The sequence below is a fragment of the Amblyraja radiata genome, chromosome 8 (assembly GCF_010909765.2).
Source record: "Amblyraja radiata isolate CabotCenter1 chromosome 8, sAmbRad1.1.pri, whole genome shotgun sequence".
Lineage (NCBI taxonomy): Eukaryota > Metazoa > Chordata > Chondrichthyes > Rajiformes > Rajidae > Amblyraja > Amblyraja radiata.
The window spans coordinates 56,351,283-56,374,400 of NC_045963.1; the positions used below are offsets into that span (position 1 = coordinate 56,351,283).

At 40.5% G+C, this 23,118-nt stretch overlaps 1 protein-coding gene across 2 annotated transcripts in view; it reads right to left on the reverse strand.

The window, feature by feature from the left end:
- Window positions 1-808: 808 nt before the first annotated feature.
- nrbp1 (nuclear receptor binding protein 1) overlaps window positions 809-23,118 on the reverse strand; it is a 96,010-nt gene continuing 73,700 nt past the window's right edge. For both annotated transcript variants that reach the window (XM_033025962.1, XM_033025961.1), the window contains 8 exons: window positions 22,152-22,284; window positions 19,007-19,109; window positions 17,623-17,673; window positions 17,298-17,433; window positions 12,214-12,267; window positions 9,038-9,101; window positions 8,103-8,158; window positions 809-6,010 (listed from right to left, as the gene is read on the reverse strand). In XM_033025962.1, coding sequence (XP_032881853.1) covers window positions 5,912-6,010; window positions 8,103-8,158; window positions 9,038-9,101; window positions 12,214-12,267; window positions 17,298-17,433; window positions 17,623-17,673; window positions 19,007-19,109; window positions 22,152-22,284 — 696 coding nt within the window. In that variant the 3' untranslated portion in view covers window positions 809-5,911. The remainder of the gene's footprint in view (window positions 6,011-8,102; window positions 8,159-9,037; window positions 9,102-12,213; window positions 12,268-17,297; window positions 17,434-17,622; window positions 17,674-19,006; window positions 19,110-22,151; window positions 22,285-23,118) is intronic.

The following is a 23,118-nucleotide window of genomic DNA, read 5'->3' on the forward strand; positions in this document are numbered from 1 at the left end:
CCTTGGTTAAATTTGATAGGACTTGGGGAAGATTTATTCAACATTTTCATACGACATAAATTGTCCGCTCTCCAACTGTTATAATAAAAAAAATTACCGTTATACGGTGGAACGGACTTGACGACAAACAGGGACTTAAACTGTTGAGACTCTTTGCAGCCCAGATTCTGTTTTGCTTTTTTTTTTTTTCCTTCTTTAGTTTAGAGGGGTTTTGTTTTTTTCGTTTTTTCTCTCTTTTTTTTCTTTTTATCTTTTTGTTTTTATACATACAAGTTCTCTTTTAAACACTTAACTATATTTACATAGAGACCGGGAGGTCTATATTCAATGTGTATTTTGACACTGGACTCATATTTAGGCTATACCTGCCATTAATGCCCCATGTATCAATATCACTGTTATGTTTATCATTACATTTTTGTTCTTTTGTTTTTGCTTTTGAAAAAAAACGAATAAAAAGATTTTAAAAGAAAAAAAAAGGGTTCAGAGTGATCAGGAACATACAGCTGAAGTACATGATCAATAGATACACCAAAGTACTTTATTGCCAATGAAGTATTTTGGAGGTACAGTCACTTATAAATGTATCTTTAAAAATAATCTATAATCAATTGGCAGTACAGCATTCAAAAAAAGTAATCATAAGTGAAGATTGAATAAGCTTTGATTGGACACTGGGAAGTAAAACCCCCGTAGAAAAATTTAAATCCTGATGGAAGTGAGCAACCAGAGTATAGCTCAAGGTGTTCTGGAATGGAGCATCAAAATATATTGCCCCTTTTCCTGAAGAAGATTTCATACAACTTGAAAATATGCACTCTTTTTATTACGATGCTTACAATTGGAAAACAAAGCTGAACAAAATGTGAAAGTTGTGTAACTGAACCAATTAAAAAAATTTTAACTTTTCGATCGCACTTTGTTATTTTTAAATTTGTATTTACATATTTAAATAAGGGCTTTGATACATTACTTAACTAGTATAAAACAAAATATTGTAGACATCACTACATTGTGCAAAGCTAATGATTAAGATTTTATTTTATTCATTTGGACTTGGTGGTTGGGGGAAGTGGGGGCACAGTAGCGAGTTGGGAATTTGATATGCCCTTTCAAATGCAACTATGGCAACAAGGCTTATATCGCACAATGAACCCCTCAATTTATCATTCTCTTTTCACATGTATACTTTCATTTTTGGGAAATCAGAAAACTAAATTAAAAATTCAACTATAACTCAATTTTACCTGGGAAAGGGAAAGAAATTAGTGATACAGAAAGAAATTGAACACCAAAACAAAAACATGGTGCAATAATCTTTACACAATAAGAAATATCAACCATTGACCACCTCACAACACAGCCCTCACGCAACCACGTTAATGGAACATCAATGTGTCACAGTAGAGAACCAGATGTAGCACACAGCAGATCTGTTGTAACAAATCAGTATTCTGTAAAACATTACGTTGTTGAAATAAAATTAAAGCGATGTTTTGAAGTCCCAGAGTTCTCAGCTTGGGTGGCTGAGCCAATTTACCTCACCTTTGAATTGTGGATGTGAAGATATCAAGTGTACAAAGGCTTCATTTCCCAATTCTGGCAGTTTCTCTCATTAATCTTAGATTGACATTTATCAGTTCAAAAGTAGAGAAAAATGAAATCACTTGCAACCCAAGACCTGAACCAATGTTGCCATGGGAAATATTTGAAGGAAAACTGAAATGGATCCCAAGCTGGTATTATTATTTTTCTTTTTGAAGGTGGGGACTTAACTTTCCAAAGGAAAGAATCACAGCACATTCAGAAATATATAACATGTAAACAGTGCAAAGGCTTTGCTTACAATCATTTGAGAATAAAAATAAATCCAGACTATCCCATGTGTTCACTTTTCACACTTTATTACATCTGCACCTTGTGCTAATAAAGCTTTTTGGAGCAGAATTTCCCACACCTTCCTGGGGTTAATTATTTGCACTATACTGCTTATTCCTGTTTTATGATAGCATGACTTCGCTCTCCTGCACATGTTGCAAGATAGAGGATTTAAAAAAGTGCATCAAAAGAAGAATGAGGCCAAAATTGATAAAGACATCATACCTCATTCGTCCTTTGGATTCAAACGGGAACATGGGTACAAGATCATTTTGTAACAATTTCTGCTTAGTTAACAATTGGTCATGCAGCAAGACCAAAGTGTTATGGTAGCAAAAGTTACAGGATGGTAAACAAAGGCCAGATCTAATAAATCAGAGATGCAAGTTTAAATTCCACACAGCATAAGGAATAACTAAATACATTTTGTAATTAAAAAAGCACAATGATACAACTAAAATGTGGAAAAATCCCACAATGGTTCACCAATATCCTTTAATGAAGGCAATCGTATCCTTATCCGAAATATAGTAAACCTATTACATGACTATAAACCAGATCCACAGCAGAGTGATTGACTCTTGCAAGGCCTCTGGAATTAGGAATAAAGGTAGCCTAACCAGGAAAAGCCAACTCTTGTGAATGAATCAAAGTACCAATAACGTTCACAAAACCAAGTCAAAATGCACAAAATAACTTGCTATTGTGTTGGATTGCTTCTCAGAAATTGCTACTTGCAGCCCCTTTCTAAAATCCCATAATTCTTCAGACAACCACTTTGCAAATTTTTTTTAATAGATTTTCCAGCCTGATCACTTCCAGTTCCTCAAAGAAAAATCCTACCATTCCCATGGGATTATTGAAAATATTTTTTTCTAAGATGACAACTCTTTTCATCCAAAAGTGCTTAAAATGTTAAACAAAACTAGGAATTGAAACAGTTTGCTATTGTCATTTGCTCATAAACCAAAATAATCTGCCTCCACAAATCTATTTTACCCACAGGTCCGTAGTATATTGGGAATATAGTCGTTGAATTTCTATTGGGTAACACAAGCTTCTGGATGAAAAAAAACTGTTCAAATTAGAATATATGTAGCCTGCATTTCTGCTGCTCAGTAACATCACATGTAATTTAAAGAAGCAATTTATAGTTAAAAAAAAGACAGTTATCAGTATTTTAGACCTGATTCTTAATATTTCAAGTGCCAATCATTTGGTGAAGTATTGGACAACTTGTACTTGCAATCTCTCTGGCGTACTTACAAGCAGATTCAATAGGCCATAGTAACTTCAAGAAATATATGCATAATCCAACATCAATCCAAAACTTCAAAAATAATTTGCAAACTCACATTTTTTCTGAGAGAATGAAACAAATTAGTAAGAATTTTATACAATCTAATATGTGGAAAAAAAGGGAACAAGCAAAACACATCAATTGTCCTCAGAAATTAAAAAGTAAAATTTAGCGAAGTGGCAAAGTTTGCTTTCTGTTTTAAAGTTCAAATGAAGATAAAATCAATTTCAACGACATAACTCATCAGGTGTTGGCGTGATAGGAAGTAACAGGAGTGGGGTAAGAGCATGGAAGCCAGGGTCATACAGCACAAAACCAGGCCTTTTGGCTCAATGCTAACCATTAGACACCCGTCTTTACAAAGGTAGTGAAGAGTAGACAATTTTATTTTATGACGTACTGGAATATCTAAATGTGAGCTCAATCATCCCTTGTGGCCCAAATAGGTTTAGTCTTTAATTAACTGGTCACATAAATCTAAATGTATTTGAGAGATTGTACTTGGATGGATGGGAATAGCAGCTTCATGGCTATCAAACAGAGCCTTAAGCTTATGTGTCACCTGCTGATAAAGCAGATAGCAATCAGCAAAAATGACTCGCATCATAGGGCAGTGATTCAGGTGTTGACGCCCAGATGTAAAAAGGACCTGCAATTTAAGATTCGCAGATTCTGAGTATGGAAGAATTACTTTTAGGTTCAGCGATAGCCTTGGAGCTGCAGTTAGCTTCAGTCTCGGTCAATGGAATGTCTCATTTAGTTCAGTTGACAAACCCGTTTAATATTAATCTTTCACTGCAAGGTCAGCTGACTGACTGTCTTTGATATATTAGCAAGACATTAGTTGTCTTACTCGTTATCTGATTCAAGTAGGAAACAAAGCTTACATGTAAAATATCTATTTGTACATAGTATGCTAATTCAATACATCTTCAGTTTTTGGATCTTTACATTTCTGAACTGATTGCCAAAGAGTTCCAGAGCTGACATGCAAAAAATATCTGTGTGCGAATAAACTGTGACAGATTCAAGCCAAGCAATGCAACTCAATAAATGGATCGCTATTTAAAATTTCTCATGTGTGGTAAGAATAATTTTCCTCTGACATCCAACCATTTATTACAGGAACCACGTTAGGGGCAATCTAGAAAAAGATTAATGCATGGACTCAAATATGACATTTTTCTGCACAATTCAGAAGGGTAAATAACAAGAACAGCCACGCACTGATTTTTCAGTACAGTATATTTGCTTCAGTGAATGCTGCATTAAATGCAGTTAGGACTTTGAACAATGCCACCATACAATGTTTTGCCATTCTCTAAATATTACAGAAATTCCAATTAAGCCTAGGTGCTCCGTAACAACCCCATTTTTTCTTCAATAATTACCATCTCAGTTCTCTTACCTCAAATTCTATTGTCTAAATGCAGAAAGGTTGAAAAACATTCCACATACCAAAACTATATCTAAACTGAGAAAATGCAAGATAATCAGAAATGATTACTGACAAACTGGTTCTTGCAAGTGAAATTAACCCTTCGTGTTGCTTGCAAACCAAAATAACCAAGAAATTGTGCTTATGAACTCACCATACACTATTTGGCTCAAAACAGAAGACAAACAAATCATCTCAACTTCCTTTGGCCAACAGACTTCACAGAAATTCATGGCTAACAAATGATCAATGCGATTGCCATGTCAAAACGACCATCAGAACTACTACACAACCTCAGCCATACAACTCAAAATACTACAAAATAAGGATTACATATCTGTATCAATGTTCAGCTTTACATACATAAAGCTTTCAGGGAAAGGGGAGAAAGGAAGAATGGGAATATTGGGAAGGAAGGCTTCAATAAAGCAATTAATTAAAACAAAGGCAGCCCTGGTATATCAGCTGAATCTTGTCAAGTCGTAATTAACTTGCAATGTATTTTCATTTCTGATCAGGCATTCTATACATTTTGAAGAAAAACAGTACAACAGTTCAATTTTGTGTTTGGATCCAGAACAGTTTATCCAAATTCAACTAATCATTTGGATAAGTCCATTAAGCTGGTAAAAATATAAGACAGTTGCTGGTTTAATGGCCATTACATTCCCCACTTCCATGTGCACAAAAGCCATGCCATTTTAAAATGTCAACACTGAAAAATAGTAGGAACTTTCAGAGGAATGGCCTCCTAAATGCATTTGCAGGAACACTGTCATTTAAAATCATCTAGCATTCCGGATCTTGAAAACAAATGTGCAAAGATTATACAACACAGAAGAAACATGCACATTACTGGCATATAAAGCGATACAATGTATTGAAAGAGTTCCCAAAGATGTATCAAGCGATACTTCACTTCGTGCAGACTTCTCACTTTATTCTCTCCTTTGCAGTCTTCGTGTTCAGATTAACAGCCTTTTCCCCTTCCCCCTACCACCCCAATCCCTACTTCCATCCCACCTTTACTCAGTTAAGAGCAAAGCGCCTTTCCAATGTGGCAGCGCTCTGCAAGTCTTACTGCTAAATAAAATACGATAGTCACAGGGTGAAGCACAGATGGGACATAATACTGACAACAGAACTTTTCATTGGTGGGATGTTCACCACTTCAAGATGGGAACTCGACATCACCACACTACTACATGCAATTGAGCCAGTGGCTTCCTGTGATATCCTCTTTCGTCCATTTAAGACCGGTGATGAAGTAGTTGCGTCACACAGTAGTTCCGCAGCTATGAAGAAACTGTGACGTCAGAAATAGAACCATTCCGGTTATAGAAGAATTTGCTGAAGGCATCCTCGAGCAGGCTGGTTAATCGACTCTGATCGATCTGTTCAAAAGATGGGAAGAAGTAATCATGTGAAACATAAAAATGTCATAAAATTAAAATAAATATTCCTCATCTTATTGCATTGGCATTTATATAGTTTCCTCCAAAGTCTGTTTTAATGATGACACAGGAGAAAAGATCACACTCTAACCCAGCTCAGTATAAATATATCACTTTGGTCATCTAGTGTTATGGAAGAGTTGCATAATTGTAGAGTTGCTGCCAGTGTCGGAAACCATGGTTCAATCCTGACCATGAGTGCTTTGTGTTTGGAGTTTGCACATTCTCGCATGTTGTATATCACTACACAAGTTTCCTCTGGGTGCTCCCTACAACATCCTAAAGGCATGCAGATTGGTTGGCTAATTGACTATCATGTTACTGATAGTCAACATTAGAATCTAGAGGTGTTTAATTCCTGTTAAAATTGGGAAATTAGTAATAAATCGGTAGTAAAGTAAGGTAATGTTTATGCACATGTATTTTAGCATATGACAAGGTCCCACACGGCAGGCTCATCTGGAAGATTAGACTGCAAGGGATCTAGGATGAACTATCTAATTTGATACAAAATTGGCTTTGGGGGAAGTGAGAGGATAGAGATGAAGGATAGACACAAAGTGCTGGAGTAACTCAGCGGGTCAGGCAGCATCTCTGGTGAAAAAGGATGGGTGACGTTTCAGGTCAGGATCCCTCTTCAGAATCTCAAAGGTCCCGCCCGAAACGCTATACATCCTTTTTCTCCCAAAATGCCGCCTGATCTGCTGAGTTACTCCAGCACTGTGTCCATCTTCGGTTATATATCAGCATCTGCAGTTCCGTTCTACACAGATGGAGATGGAGGGTTGTTTTATCAGATTGGAGGCCAGTGACCATGTGCAGTTGCAACAGGGCGACACAGCAGTTTAATACTGACTATAGGTGTCATCTGTGCAGAGTTTGAATGTTCTCCCTGTGACCGCGTGGGTTTCCTCTCACATTCTAAAATGTGCAGGGTTGTAAGCTTATGTAAATTGCCCCTAATGTGTAGAATGCAAATGTAGAATACATAGAACGAGTATACGGGTAATCAATGGTAAGTGTGGACTTAAGACACAAAATGCTAAAGTAACTCAGCGGGACAGGCAGCATCTCTGGAGAAGGAATGGGCGACGTTTCGGGTCGAGACCCTTCTTCAAACCCGAAACGTCACCCATTCCTTCTCTCCGGAGATGCTGCCTGTCCTGCCGAGTTACTCCAGAATTTTGTATCTATCTTAAGTGTAAACCAGCATCTGCAGTTCCTTCCTACACTTGTTGCTGTGGACTTGGTGGGCCAAAGAGCCTGTTTCTACACTGTATCTCTAAACCAAAAATAATTAAACTAAACTACATGGAGGATTGTGTGCGATCCTGGTTGCCTAGCTACAGGAAGGATGTCATTAAACTACAAAAAGGTTTCAAAAAAATTCATAAGGTTGTTACTGGGAGTAGAAGGCTTGAGTGTACAAGTAGACTGGATAGACTGGGGCTTTTTCTCCCTGTAAGTGCAGAGAACGTTGAGGGTGATCCTATGCGTGTATATAGTATCATAAGGGATGTAGATAAAGTGAAGTGGTCACAATCTATTTTCCCAGGACAGGAGGAATCTAAAACTAGAGAGCATAGTTTAAGGTGAAAGGGGAAAGATTGACAGGGCTGAGAGCTACTTTCACTGGAGGATGGTGGGTATTTGGAATGAGCTGCCAGAATAAATGGTAGAAACATGTACAATTACAACGTGGAAAAGGCTACATGTACATGGATAAGGAAGGATTAGAGGGAAATGGGCCAGGCACAGGCAGTGTGGCCAGCACAGATAGGCATCATGATCGTCATGAATTAGTTGGGTCGAAGCTCCCATTTTCTGTGCTGTATAAATATGAATAATCTTGTTCAGAACATGAAAGGCAATGGATTCTATATGTAAAAGTAATTAGAGAAAGATCTGTCAATCAATCAATCATGTCCATGAAATGAAATTAATAGTCAGTACAATGCTTTCAAGAGGACAGAAAAAAGTAATACTGATGAACTCCAAAAATATTAACAAATTGCAAAATTAAATAGCCTACCTCACTGATAAATCCGAGCTGAACAAGTTCTGCTGCCAATTCCTGACAGCTTTCATCTATTAAGAAAAAAGTGTTAGTATTACTGACCATATTCAGACTTCCATGTTCATATGTTTGGTAATTATAGCCAACCTGTTCCACAATGTGTATTGTGTTTGGAGTTGTTTAGTAGTTCTAAACAACTACTAGGTTTTATTTTCTCATTCCTTAAACTTATTTTTGTCACTTATGAATCTTCTGTTTTACATTCTTCAGACAATTTGTAACAGTTTCAGCTCCTTATAATTTTTGGAGTCTAGTTCTGGTCACTTGATCGTAAAATCTGCATGTTGCTCTTATTGAGAAAACGCCTACCAGTCAGTTCCCATTCATGTCACTGATCATATTGACAATTCCAGTTTGCAAAACCAACGGACAAAACTTTGATTATTAATAACCAATTATCTGTTATTTGCTCTTTATCATTTATGCTGGCCCAGCTTGCAACAAAGTTCTTCCAGCACGATTTTAGCTGAACAGTAGGGGGAGGGGGCAATTGCATTATTTTTTAAAGTCCTCGAAGCAAGTGGAGGGGAGGCACGGCTGGGGGATAAGCCCCTGCACAGTTGGGGGTACAGGTGAGTGCTGGAGTATGGGGGGACGAGTGGTGGCATATTGCGGTGGGGAACGGGTTGCGTTGGGGGACCAGGCCTCCCGTGGGGGCTATGTGTGAGTGGTTGAATATTGCGTTGGAGGAACGGGTTGCTTCAGGGAACCAGGCCTCCCGTGCGACAGGGACCCAACAGGTCCCACTTGGTCTAGTTAATTCTTAAATGCTCCATTAAATTAATTTGCCAAACTGTCATTTAAAGTTTGCAACATCAAATAAATCTTATGCATTTCATAAAGAACACAAATTCTCAATTTTACAAAGCTATGATCAGAATAATACATACTAGGCAACAAGTCACAGCTGAGGTGGCGATTTAGCTTGTCTTCCAGTTTCAAGAGTAGAGTTAGCTGAAGAAGAGAATCACACCAATGTTAAATGTTTCCTCTATTTTTTCCTTTGAAGTTACTTTTTTAAGAATGAAGCTTAAATATAAGATTGATCTTTTGATATTTCTAACTAGATCCTGTCCTTTCTATAGGATGTATAGGCCTGGGAACTTAATATTCAGGGTTATACATCCTATAGAAAGGACAGGCAGGTGGGCAGAGGAGGGGGGTAGCTCTGCTGGTGAGGGATGAAATTCAGTCCTTTGCGAGGGAAGACATAGGGACTGATGAGGTAGAATCACTGTGGATGGAGTTGAGGAATTGTTAAGACAAGAAGACACTAATTGGTGTTATCTACAGACCCCCAAATAGTAGCCCGAATGTAGGGTGTAAGTTGCAGCAGGAGTTAAAACTGGCATGTAACAAAGGAAATGCCACTGTGGTGATGGGGGATTTCAATATGCAGGTAGACTGGGAAAATCAGGTTGGTTCAGGACCCCAAGAAAGAGAGTTTTTAGAATGCCTCCGAGATGGATTCTTAGAGCAGCTTGTAATGGAGCCGACCAGAGAAAAGGCAATTCTGGATTTAGCGTTGTCCAATGAACCAGATATCATAAGAGAACTCGAGGTAAAGGAACTGCTTGGAGGAAGTGATCATAATATGATTAGTTTTAATCTGCAATTTGAGAAGGAGAACGTTAAATTGGAAGTGTCAGTGATGCAGTTGAACAAAGGGGACTATGAAGGCATGAGAGGGGAGCTGGCCAAGGTAGACTGGAAAGGGATCCTAGCAGTAATGACAGTGGAACAGCAATGGCAGGAATTTCTGGGCATAATCCGGAAGACGGAGGATCATTTCATTCCAAAAAGGAAGAAAGATTCTAAGGGGAGTAGGAGGCAACCGTGGCTGACAAGAGAAGTTAGGGATAGAATAAAACTAAAAGAAAAGATGTATAACACAGCAAAGAGTAGCCGGAAGCCAGAGGATTGGGAAACATTCACAGGACAACAGAAGGAAACAAAACCGGCTGAAAAGATGAAATATGAAGGGAAGCTGGCCAGGAATATAAAGGACAGTAAAATCTTCTTTAGATATGTTAAAGGAAAAGAGTAGTAAAGTCAAATGTGGGTCCCTTGAAGGCAGACACGGGTGAAATTATGGGCACAACAAGGAAATGGCAAAAGAGTTGAATAGGTACTTCGGATCTGTCTTCACTAAGGAAGACACAAATAATCTCCCACATGTACTGGAGGACAGAGGATCTAAGGGGGTAGAGAGTCAATTATTAAAGAGGTAATAATGGGGCATTTGGATAGTAGTAAAAGGATTAGTCCAAGTCAACATGGATTTATGAAAGGGAAATCATGCTCGACTAATCTTCTGGAATTTTATTGAGGATGTGACAAGTAAAATGGATGAAGGGGTGCCAGTGGATGTAGTGTATCTAGACTTTCAGAAAGCCTTTGATAAGGTCCCGCATGGGAGACTGGTGACTAAAATTAGAGCACCTGGTATTGGGGGTAGGGTGTTGACATGGATAGAAAATTGGTTGGCAGACCGGAAGCAAAGAGTAGGAGTGAACGGGTCCTTTTCAGAATGGCAGGCAGTGGCGAGTGGAGTGCCGCTAGGCTCGGTGTTGGGGCCGCAACTGTTTACCATATATATTAATGATTTGGAAGAGGGAATTAGGAGCAACACTAGCAAGTTTGCAGATGACACAAAGCTGGGTGACAGTGTGAACTGTGAAGAGGATGTTAGGAGGTTGCAGGGTGACCTGGACAGGTTGAGTGAGCGGGCAGATGCAGTATAATATAGATAAATGTGAGGTTATCCACTTTGGCGGCAAAAACAAGGGGGCAGATTATTATCTCAATGGGGTTAGATTAGGTAAGGGGGAGGTGCAGCGAGACCTGGGCGTCCTTGTACACCGGTCACTGAAAGTTGTCTTACAGGTACAGCAGGTAGTGAAGAAAGCTAATGGAATGTTGGCCTTCATAACAAGAGGATTTCAGTATAGGAGTAAAGAGGTTCTTCTGCAGTTGTGTAGGGCTCTGGTGAGACCACATCTGGAGTATTGTGTACAGTTTTGGTCTCCTAATTTGAGGATGGACATCCTTGTGATTGAGGCAGTGCAGCGTAGGTTCACGAGATTGATCTCTGGGATGGCGGGACTGTCATATGAGGAAAGATTGAAAAGACTAGGCTTGTATTCACTGGAGTTTAGAAGGATGAGGGTGGATCTTATAGAAACATATAAAATTATAAAAGGACTGGACAAGCTAAATGCAGGAAAAATGTTCCCAATGTTGGGCGAGTCCAGAACCAGGGGCCACAGTCTTAGGATAAAGGGGAGGTCATTTAAGACTGAGGTGAGAAAAAAACTTTTCACCCAGAGAGTTGTGAATTTATGGAATTCAGAGGGCAGTGGAGGCCAAGTCACTGGATAGATTTAAGAGAGAGTTAGAGCTCTAGGGGCTAGTGGAGTCAAGGGATATGGGGAGAAGGCAGGCACGGGTTATTGATAGGGGACGATCAGCCATGATCACAATGAATGGTGGTGCTGGCTCGAAGGGCCGAATGGCCTCCTCCTGCACCTATTTTCTATGTTTCTATGTAGATAGACTTATTTACAAAGTTAAAACTAACATCAATTAAGTGGCATCAATTATTTACGGACTAACAAATAAGGGAGTGTCCCAAAAACTAAGTTATGTTCAATTTTTATTCCATGCCATTAACCCAGGAGACTTAGGACAATTTTAAAAAAGTATGTAATGCCAGTAACATTCAAACAGCAACATGTGTTTCCTGTCTAACAGCATCATTTGTATAACATTATGCGCTCTCATTCAAACTCTGACTTTGAAGTAGGAAAAAATAATTTACTTAGTCAAAGGGTTCTAATAGATATGTGTTAGATAATATGCATTGTGTGTACTTCTCTAATTACTATGTTTGAGGTGTGGTTAAGATGATCAGTAAATTATGAATAGGTGACTATTTTCTGACTGAACTCATTATCATAGATATTCAATTAATTTCACAAACTGAGTATATAGAATATAAAGTCTTTTTAGGATAGCTACTTGTAAAGTTATGGCATCAATACCTTAAGAAAGGGGAGGAACTTACATGATGTTTGGCTCCTTCATCAACTGGCTCAATATTGCATTGCATCTGAACGACCTACGAAAATAAAAAAGTGCTGCTCAATTCTTACATACATTAATTAATCTAATAATTTCAGTTTTTATATTAAATCCATTACTGAAGAGATGCTCTTTATTTCTCCAGTTCTGACCATAAGACATAGGAGCAGAAATGGGCCATTGCGCCCATCAAGACTACTCCACCATTCAAATCACGGCTGATCTATTATTCCCTCTCAACCCCATTCTCCTATCTTCTCCCCATAACCTTTGACACCTTTCATAATCAAGAACCTATCAATCTCCACTAAAAATACCCAATGACTTGGCCTCCACAGCCATTTGTGGCACTGAATTCCACAGATTCACCACCCTCTGGTTAAATAAATTCCTCCTCATCTAAATTCTAACGGCTTGTTTCTTTATTCTGAGATATGCCCTCTGGTCCTAGACTCTCACTCCACTAGAAACATCCTCTCCATATCCGCTCTATCTAGTCCTTTCAATATTCGGTAGGTTCAATGAGATTTCCCCCCCTCATCATAAACTCCAGCGAGTACAGGAACAGAGTCTTCAAACGTTCCTCAAACGTCAACCCAATCATCCTCAGGCTTATACTCGAAAACTCCTCTGGACCCTCTCCAACAACCAGCACATCCTTCCTCAGATATGGGATCCAAAACTGTTCATAATATCCAAATAATAATCATACTTTATACTTTATCAGCCTAGTATGTTTTGCAACATACGAGGAATTTGATTTGGCATAGTCATACCAATAAAAGGCGACAAGGCACATAAAGTAAATTTTAACTTTAATAACCACCACAGTTACTCCTCCACATTCCTCACTGTGATGGAAGGCGAAAAGAAAGTTCAATCTCTTTTTTCGAGTATCCGATCGGACCCGGGTCGGGGCTAGTTGAACCTTCTGCGACTTTGGCGCTTCCTGACATCAGTCTCTACCCAAGACTGTGAGCTCCTCTATGTTGAAATATGCAGGCTGCAGTTGGAGTGTCGATCCCAGGCAAGGGATCACAGGCTCTGATGGTAAGTCCATGGCCCCATGGTGGGGCTCAGTCAGTATCGAGCAAGGCCGCCAGCTCTATGGTGATAGGCCTTAGAGCGACCGGAGATACAATCCGGAAAACAATCACATCTCCGGCAAATGTTACAAATATTTTGAACCTTCAGACTTTTCAGCTTTCCTTCTTAATAGCGACTGCACTCCCTTCTGTCCTCTCTCTCTTGAATTTATGGCATGTTGCTGGTGTCTTCCACAGTAATGACTGACGCTAAAAACCTATTCAGTTTGTCTGCCATTTCTTTGTTAATTACTACCTCTCCAGCTTCATTTTCCAGCAGTCCAATGCCCACTCTTGCTTCTCTTTTACACTTTATACAGGTGCACAACCTTTTATCCGAACATCCAAATAACGAAAAGCTGCGAATAGCGGACATTTTTTCGGTCCTTGAAGAAAGGTCCTTGAAGACGTTCACCGAGGGCGGCCCGCAGAGGTGACAGCGGAACCTCGGTCGGTCCTCGAAGAAAGGGGAACTAAATCCCCATTCATAAAAGAGAAGGTGAGGGTATATTGCGCGGGAGGGTTAATAATTGACAATCTGCTGCTGCCTGCCCGCTGAGTTAAAAAGTTCCCACGGTAGACTCACGATATACAGTGTATACAGTGTATCGTGAGTCTTGCGTGGGAACTTTTTAACTCAGCGGGCAGGCAGCAGCAGATTGTCGCTCCCTTTAGTTTCACCCCACCTACACCCCTCTGCTTCCCGGCCATGTGTGTGACCCCTTCCCTCCCCTCTCCAGCTCCCCGCCCATTGCACCGGCGCGGGGGCTTTGCACTGTCTTCACGTCGGCGATGCCAGCAGGTCAGTGCCAGTCACCGGAGACGTCAGGACCAACGGGACACCGACCCCCAGGCCCACTGCAAGCACGGAGATCCCAGAGACCCACAGCCAGCAGCAGCCCAGCCCCGTTCCAACTCCAGAGGAACACGCTCCCCGTAGGGACAGAAGCTGATGGTGTGCAAGGTACGTCTTGTTCTTGGGGTTGCGGATGAGGGGGCGCAGCTCGGGCTGTGATGTCTCCGGCCACCCCCTTGTACAGGAGCTGAGACGTCCTGTACAGGGGTGGCCGGAGACGTCCTGTCAGCTCCTGTCCAGGGGGGTGACCGGAGACGTCAGGACCAACGGGACACCGACTGCAAGCACGGAGATCCCAGAGACTCACAGCCAGCAGCAACTCTAGCCCAGCCCCGTTCCAACACCAGAGGAACCCGGGTTGTGGATGAGGGGGCGCAGCTCGGGCTGTGGGCGAACTGCCACGTCGCTGTTGCGGCCCATCGGGGAGCGGGTTCCCGTTGGTCCTGACGTCTCCCGCCACCCCCCTGGACAGGAGCTGAGAGACGTCAGGACCACCAGAAGCCGCTCCCCGATGGGCCGCTACGGCCACAAGTGGCAGTTCGCCCACAGCCCGAGCTGCGCGCCCTCATCGGGACACCGACCCCCAGGCCCACTGCAAGCACGGAGATCCCAGATCAGCAACTCCAGCCCAGCCCCGCTCCAACTCCAGAGGAAGCTGATGGTGTGCAAGGTACGTCTTGTTCTTGGGGTGGCGCAGCTCGGGCTGTGGGCGAACTGCCACTTGTCGCCGTAGCGGCCCATTGGGGAGCGGATTCCTCTGGAGTTGGAGGGACAGGGAGACACAGTGGCTTTTGAGAATGGTGGGCAATCACTTCCAAAGTTCTGCCCACACAGTCAGTACATCTCTCCTACACTTGTCTCCCGCACTAAGATCATCTCGCAGAGAATGATCCCAGCCTAGCCCTCCCTATTCTCTCCTATTCTGCAAGAAAAAACTACATTGAAGACTCAAACTCGCGATCGAGTAACTGCCGGGATCGAGGCGCAAACTCGCGACCTTGCGGATATGAGCCGAGCACTCTATCACTGAGCCAGCCGTTAAAATCTACGCTAAAAATCTTCCAATCCGAAAGCCGAAAAATTCCGAATTACGAAAAGTGTCTGGTCCCAAGGCTTTCGGATAAAAGGTTGTGCACCTATATATCTGAAATAATTGTTGGTATCTTATATTATTGGCTAGCTTACCTTCATATTTAATATTTTCTGTCATTTCTCTTTTAGTTGCCGTCTGTTGGTTTTTAAAAGCTTCCCAATCCTCTAGCTGCCCGCTATTCTTTGCCATATTATATGCGTTCCCTTTTGTCTTTATGCAGTCTTCGACTTCCTTTGTCAGCCACAATCGCCTCATTCCCTCACAGGAAAATAGGAGCAGCAATAGGCACATAGTCTGCCATTCAATATTGTTGATCCTCCCAGGCTTCTGTGCCAGATCCTTGTGTCAATCCCGTAAATTTCAAACCCAGCTACCTCCACTTTAACTACTTCGAATGAGCTGGACCACAACTCCCTGAGGTAGAGAATTCTACAGATTCACAACTTCTGCAAGTGATTTCTACAAACCAGAGTTTTAAACAACAGCCTCCATGCTTGAAATTATGCCGTCATTTGAGATTATCGCACAAGTGAAAACATCCCAAAATCTAACTCTGCAAGCCCATTCAGGATTTTGGATGTTCCAGTAAGATCACCGCTCATTTTTCATCCTGGAATTCTGTTTCTCTTCCCACAGATGTTACTGGCCTGATGAACATTTCCAGCATTTCTGATTTAATACTAAAGAGATGTTAGCCCATATCCTCCAAAATTGAAACCCACTTTCATTACTTCTTGCAAGCATGACAACAAATACATACAACTACAATTCATATAAATATAAATACATCACGGATATACCACCAGGGGTGCCGTACGATTGGCAGCCCCGCCATAGTCTGTTTGTTTTTTTGTCTTTTTTTAATTGTTAGTGTGTGTTAAAACTTTTTTTCCAGTTTCTTATCTTACTGGATGCGATTAATTTTCAGATCGCATTCTCCGGTCGCTCTGCGGCCGACCATCGATGGAGCTGGAGGCCTCTTTGGAATGACTTTGGGCCCCACTGCGGGGCGTGGATTTACATCGGAGTCGATCCCTTCCTTGGGATCGCCCCAACCGCGAATGTGGAGGAGTCTCTGTGATGGATGTTTATGTTAAAATGTATTTTGTGTGTTCCGTTGCTTTTTATTTGTATGACTGACGGCAAATGAAATTCCTCGTATGTTGCAAAACATACTTGGCTAATAAAGTATTATTGTGATTGTGAATTGGTTATTAGAACCAAATTACTGAAATCTTGGGAAAATCAAGGCTTGATGCCAACTGAAATTTGCTTCCTTTCCAAAACAGTGTGCAGTTGTTACAGTACATTCTGACCAGAATACAAGTCAGTTCGAAAAGACAACTTCAATGTGAACTGATTGGTGATTGAAGTTGCATAAGAGCTATGTTGCATGGAATAAAAACAGACTAGATATATAATGCTACTTCAGTGCCGATTCACTATCCTGAAAATTAAAACCTAAACCTATCCCTATGAAAGAAAAATCATTCGAGGCCGCATGTGGTTCAAATAGGCCCTTCATCATTTATCGTCAATTGGAAAGGACAACACAGGAGACTTTGCCAAGTTCAGCATCATATCCGTAATGAGCATACATAATGTTTCCACGGCAGCAATCTCAGTTAGAAAGTAATTTGGCCAAAGGGGAGAGCTTTAATGGCATATGTCATATGCATGGGATTTGTTGCTACATCTAGGACCAGTCTATTAAATAATCAATCAATTATCAAATTCGGCAAAAAAAAAGCAGCAATTGGCTTTGGATAAAAGGAAAGACATCAATTGGGCTGCAAGATGGAGACAGGAGTGCATGGAACTGAGGAGGGTGTACCTGGGATGCCAGGTATCACCGTTGACCCCTCTGGAGACGTTGTGGGCTTATCAATGTAACGTCAAAGAAGGAGGGTGCCCACCTGATGAACCCGATGACGTACCTACCCTACCTTTCACCACCCCAATCCCACTGCCAATATCAAGAGTGCCGATTTACTACAGGGATTGAAACATCAAGTCCTATTAGCTCTACTTACCTTCCTGGTCTCCAGTTCTGCAGGTTCAGGTGTAGGTGTTTTCACAGATGGTGGAACAATGGGTGATGTTACAGTCTCCTGCTGTGGTTGCTGAGGCATGGGCATCCCAAATGCAGTCAAAGGATAAATACCATTCCTTCAGGTTGAAGTTAAAGATCAAAGGTCACTGATATAACATGGTATAGAAAACAAATATACAACTTTCAGGAAAACAACTTCTGGAACATTCAACTTCACACATCTCTAAAATGAATAAACCTGGAATATAAAAATAATATAATCCAAGATATAATAATTAAAATCAACCCTACCATGGAATTCTTACCTTACATCCTCTAAAAATTTATCTAACTCCAGTGCAGGAAACTGGGAGAATCTGTGGGAAAACAAAGACAACAAATTACACCCTCAAAATGTAAAACCGCAGCTCAATTTGAAATAAATGAAAAAAGAGTTTGATATTTGGGAGTTGGACAAACTATATTAAGTGTCCAAAAATAAAAAAGTTTGTTAGTTCAGGTTTATATTTTAGGTATAATCCAAATAAATCAATGGTTTAACATACACTAAATCCAATCAATGAACTTGCCCTTCATTTGGTTGATTTCAGCCATGTTAGTAAATTGTATCAGGCATTGTTCAAGATAGTAAAACCTTAACTAGAAAAATAAAGCAAATATATATTTTTTACGCAGTAGTTGTGATTGGACAATATACACCTGAATTGCACCCAGCATTTGCAGATATGACAGAGCTTCACTTTGGTGAGGCTGTTGAACAAAGCTAGAACAAAGTAAGAATCCAATGTGAAAGAGTGTTAGCGAATGGATCGTTTGTCATATGCGAAGATATTGAGGGAGCTAAACTACTATTCAATAGAATTTTAAAGGTTGAGAAGTGACCATTGAAAAAAATAAAAAGGACTTGATGGAGTGGACTTGCAGAGGATATTTCCCTTGGTTGAAGAATCTAGAACTAGTATTTGAGTCTCAAAAATTGCTACCTTGGGGAGCTGTGTAAGTTCAACTATTGACATCATGCAAGGTCGAGATCAATAGATTTTCAGATGTTAAAGGAATGAAGGTACATGGAGACAGGGAAGAAAAATGGAAGACTAAAGATATCTATTATTTGTAGGGTTGTGATATAGAAGATCAGCTATGATCTTATGGAATGGCAGAATAGGAATGAGGAGCAGAAAAATGAACGAAGGGCAGAATGGCCTTTACCTGATCCTCATATTACTTGTGTTCTACTGAGGCTGTTCTGCAATCCCACAACAAGATTACATCACAGTTCTCTGGTAACGTGGTATAAATTCTGCATCTTCTATGCTGATTCACAATGAAGCTGATACTCTTGTGATGCATTTGGCGAGACAAAGTTTTGCTGATGAACCTTTGTGAAGTGAAGCATCAGATTGGAATTGGCATGCTGTCATAAGGTACCCCAAACTGTTCAAGCTATTGCTTTGTTACAAGCAAAAAAATAATTACAGCACCATTTTCCTTAGGGCAACTGTCACTTGCCCATTGATTTAGATTCAACTCTGTATACTGCACCAAACCCAAGAGTGTGGACACGATAGTCGGTGAAGCTTGAACATGACACAATTTAAAAGCATCTTCTATAAGATAGCATTATGAAAATATGGGTAATAGTTCAATTCTTTCCAGTACAGATCTATAGGATCGATGTGTCTACAATACCTGATCTGTACGCCTTCTGCGTCATGGTGAAAAATCTCTGCTAGAACTGCAGTCATGTCGATGTTTTTTGATATTTCTTCCAAAGCATTTTCAGGGATCATATCTATAAATAAGAACACCGAATTAAAACCATATCCACCCTGTAAATAGATAATCATTTCAATATAGCAAAAACTGTTCCAATCCTAAAACGAAATAATAATGAACTGCCTTTTTTCAAAATAAATCGTTACAGCCAGATATCATTCAAGAGAACACCCTCACCCCTTTCTGAAAATAGTGACAATGTTGAAATAAAAAACATAAAAATCAAGTTGCAATGTTGATCATGGGGTTTATTAATTTACATATTGGCCAGAAATATCAGATGAGCAGAGGTTGCGTAGATAAGGAGTTCATAGCATGTCTTTAGGATAGTTTCTTATGAAAACACACTCTGGAGCTAACCAGAAAGCAAGCCATGCTGATGCACCTGCCAAATGCAAATGCAATACAGTCTGAGGAAGGGTCTCGACCCAAAACATCACCCATCCCTTCTTTCCAGAGATGCTTGTTACCTGTCCCGCTGAGTTCATCCAGCTTTTTGTGTCTAAATGCAATACATTATTGCAAGGATTTGAGGCATTCATGGAATTTAAGGCAATGAGGCAAAGTCAATATGGTTTGTAAGGTATAATCAAGATTGACCAAAATATTGGAGCTAACTAAAGAAGTAACATGCTGTGGACAAAGAGAACTCGATAAACAGATTGCTAAATGGCAATTGATAAGGTGCTGCATATTATTGCAGACAACAGAAATTCATTGCAGAGAAAGTAAGGTGCTGGTATAGACCGAGGATCCTGTCGAAACACGTATAATTTTGTTTTCTGGTTTGCACAATACAACAGCTGGTGTATTACAGAGTACCAACATTTATTTTTAAACATACATTTTGTAAACGGATAAAGGCCCAAAGGTATGCTTGCTAAATTTGCTGCGGACATAAAAAATGCAGTAAAGTAAGTTGTGGAGGACGCGAGGTACTCATAAAGGAATACAAATAGATTAAATGAATAGGCAAAGGCTAATGTGGAAAAATATGAAATTGCCCATTTGTCAGAAAAAGATTAAATGCGACTTAAGGATGGCTTACAAAGAAAGGTTGGACATGCTAAGCTTGTATCTAGTGAAGCGTTGAAGAATGAGACTTCTCGAAACACAAATTCTTGACGGGTTATACGTGGATGTTTCCTCTTATGAGAGAATTTAGAAATATCTGGGGATATTCTGCATAAATAAGGAGAAATAAAGAATGCTTTATCTGAATGCATACAATAAGGTTTTTTTGAAAAATATATTGGTGTAGCGGCACCATACGTGGTGAATAAAGGTAAGACGTCAGGCCGGTTCAAAGAGTCGTTTATTCAGTGGTGACACGTTAGGTTGGTGCGCTAACTATAATAACAGTGTTGCTGCAGCTGAGCGAGGTTGTTCACTCGGGCTCAGCTACCGGTTGACTCCTCTAGGTCTCACGGTGAGAGACCTTAAGAACCAGGACACTCCCTCTAGCCCATGACGTCACGTGCCCGCCCTCGTATCTCCTGACGAGGGTTCGAGCATGAGTGGCCCGTGTTTAGGCTGATGCCACATTGGTAAGTATATTGATAACTTATGGGTGTAAAATGTTGTTTAGATCTTGTTTGGTGCAATGAGAAAGAGTTAATCCAAAACCTTGTTATGAAACGACCTTTAGGGAAGAGTGACAACTTTACACTGATTTGAAAACGTAGGTCAATCAGAAACTACGATCTAATCAAAGGAATATCAAACAGAAAGTTGGCTGTGGTCAATTAAAAAATACATTGAAAAATGTCATTCTGCAGCCTTCATAATACTGAAAAAGCTTATATACTAACTTTGAGAGCAAGCTTCTGACCTTGCTGGCCAGCAGACCTTAGTCAGCTAGAATTGGTCATAACCTTTCATCCACCCTGACCCTCAACACTGTGGCTCCTCAAGGTTCCACTCAATCCCCTTCTATTCCTTGTGTACCCATGACTGTGTGGCCAAATACAGCACCAACCCAATTTTTACATTCGACGATGATACCTTTGTGGTCGACCAAATCAACAACAATGATGAGTTGGAGTTCATGAAAGAGATTGGGAACCTAGTGTCATGGTGTTAGAACAACCTAGTTTTTAATGTCAGCAAGACAAAAAAGATGATGTTGACCTAAGGAAGCAGGATGGAATTGAAATCAACACTGTCTTCATCAACAGAACTGCTGTAGTGATGCTTGACAGCTTCAAGTTCCCAGGCATCCATATCACCAGCAACCTAACGGTGTTCCTTCACCCTGAAGCAAATCAGCACATTTACTTTCAAAGGCATCTAAGAAGATTCAGATCGTCTACAAAGATTCTCTTGAACATCTGCAGATGTGCTATAGAAATTATTCTGAGGGGATGCAACACAGTCTGTTGTGACAACTGCTCTGCTTTCGACTGCCTGAACTTGGAGAATACAAACACAGCCCAGTCTATCGCAGACACCAAACCATCTTTGTGGTGTATTGTAACAAGAAGGCTGGGAGTATCATCAAGCATGTCTGCCACCCTGGCCATGTCCTTTTCTCTCCTTCTGAGAAGATACAGAAAAGCCTGGGTGTCCAGACTGGGACAGCTCCACTGTCAGATTCTTGAACAAATCATCTTTTTCACATCCACTTCCCAGAGGTCCTGCTACATAGCCGTAGCTATCTCATTTGATTATTCCATTATTGTATTTTGGTTCTTTTAGCACTAATTCATATTCATCATTAATTGTATAATTGATTATATATCATTACTATGTATACTGTTTACTCTATGAGCTTTATGCAAACAAGGCATATATGACAATAAAGTCTGTTTCTTGATTCTCTGGAAGATGTGTTCTTTTCAAAAATAAATATCCAAGTTAGAAACATCCCAATTCTTTCCTTGCAAAAAAAAAATTTAATCAACGTAAAACATTTAGTACTTTCCTCTCCACCAGATCAGCTCACTTATTTATTTCAAGCAATTCCTGTATTTATTTCAACTCGTGGACTTTAGGATTCATACCCAAATTTTTCTCAAACGGTTTGAAGACGATAATTTGTGTTTTCACAAGTACTTACGAGGATGACTGACGATGCAGTGTGCTGCTAACAACTTTAGTGAAGGAACTTCAAATAGAGCTGGGTGAAAGAGAAGTTCACGGGCAGTGGGTCGTTTAACAGGATCAACCTCCAAACATTTCTGAATAAATTCCTATCATGAAAGAAAAAATGCACTTAAATGACTGATAATTATTGACATTTATTACTAGCTCCTCATTGCCAGGAGCATGTTGTGATCACAAGTGCTCTAATTAAGGACATCATCAACGTCTGACCACATATTCGGCTTAAACTGAGAATCTCTATTTATTAATATTTTCACCTTCTCAAACTTTTTATTTTACTAACTCAAATAGTGTGTAGTTGTTTCAACCGTGTGTTTTAAAATTCAAGCAGAAATGGGATTGCATTTTGTACCGGTGCATAATGACAAATCTTTAGTAGCCTGGCTTTCTCCTGTGTACCAGTCACAATTTTACACACAAAAGATATTTGCATCCAGCCATTTAGTATCAATTGTAATGCCTTGCATCCAAAGTAATAATTCTTCAAAGCATCAAGTATTTCCTTTGTACATGCAAATGTTCCTAAATCGGTGGTACACAAAATTGCTGGGGAAACTCAGCGGGTGCAGCAGCATCTATGGAGCGAAGGAAATAGGCGACGTTTCGGGCCGAAACCCTTCTTCAGACTGATGGGGGGGTGGGGAAAGAAATAAGGAAAAAGGGAGGAGGAGGAGGAGCCCGAGGGTGGGCGGATGGGAGGGTGGGAGGAGACAGCTAGAGGGTTAAGGAAGGGGAGGAGACAGCACGGGCTAGCCAAATTGGGAGAATTCAATGTTAATGCCATAAGGACGCAAGGATCCCAGACGGAATATGAGGTGCTGTTCCTCCAATTTCCGCTGTTGCTCACTCTGGCAATGGAGGAGACCCAGGACAGAGAGGTCGGATTGGGAATGGGAGGGGGAGTTGAAGTGCTGAGCCAC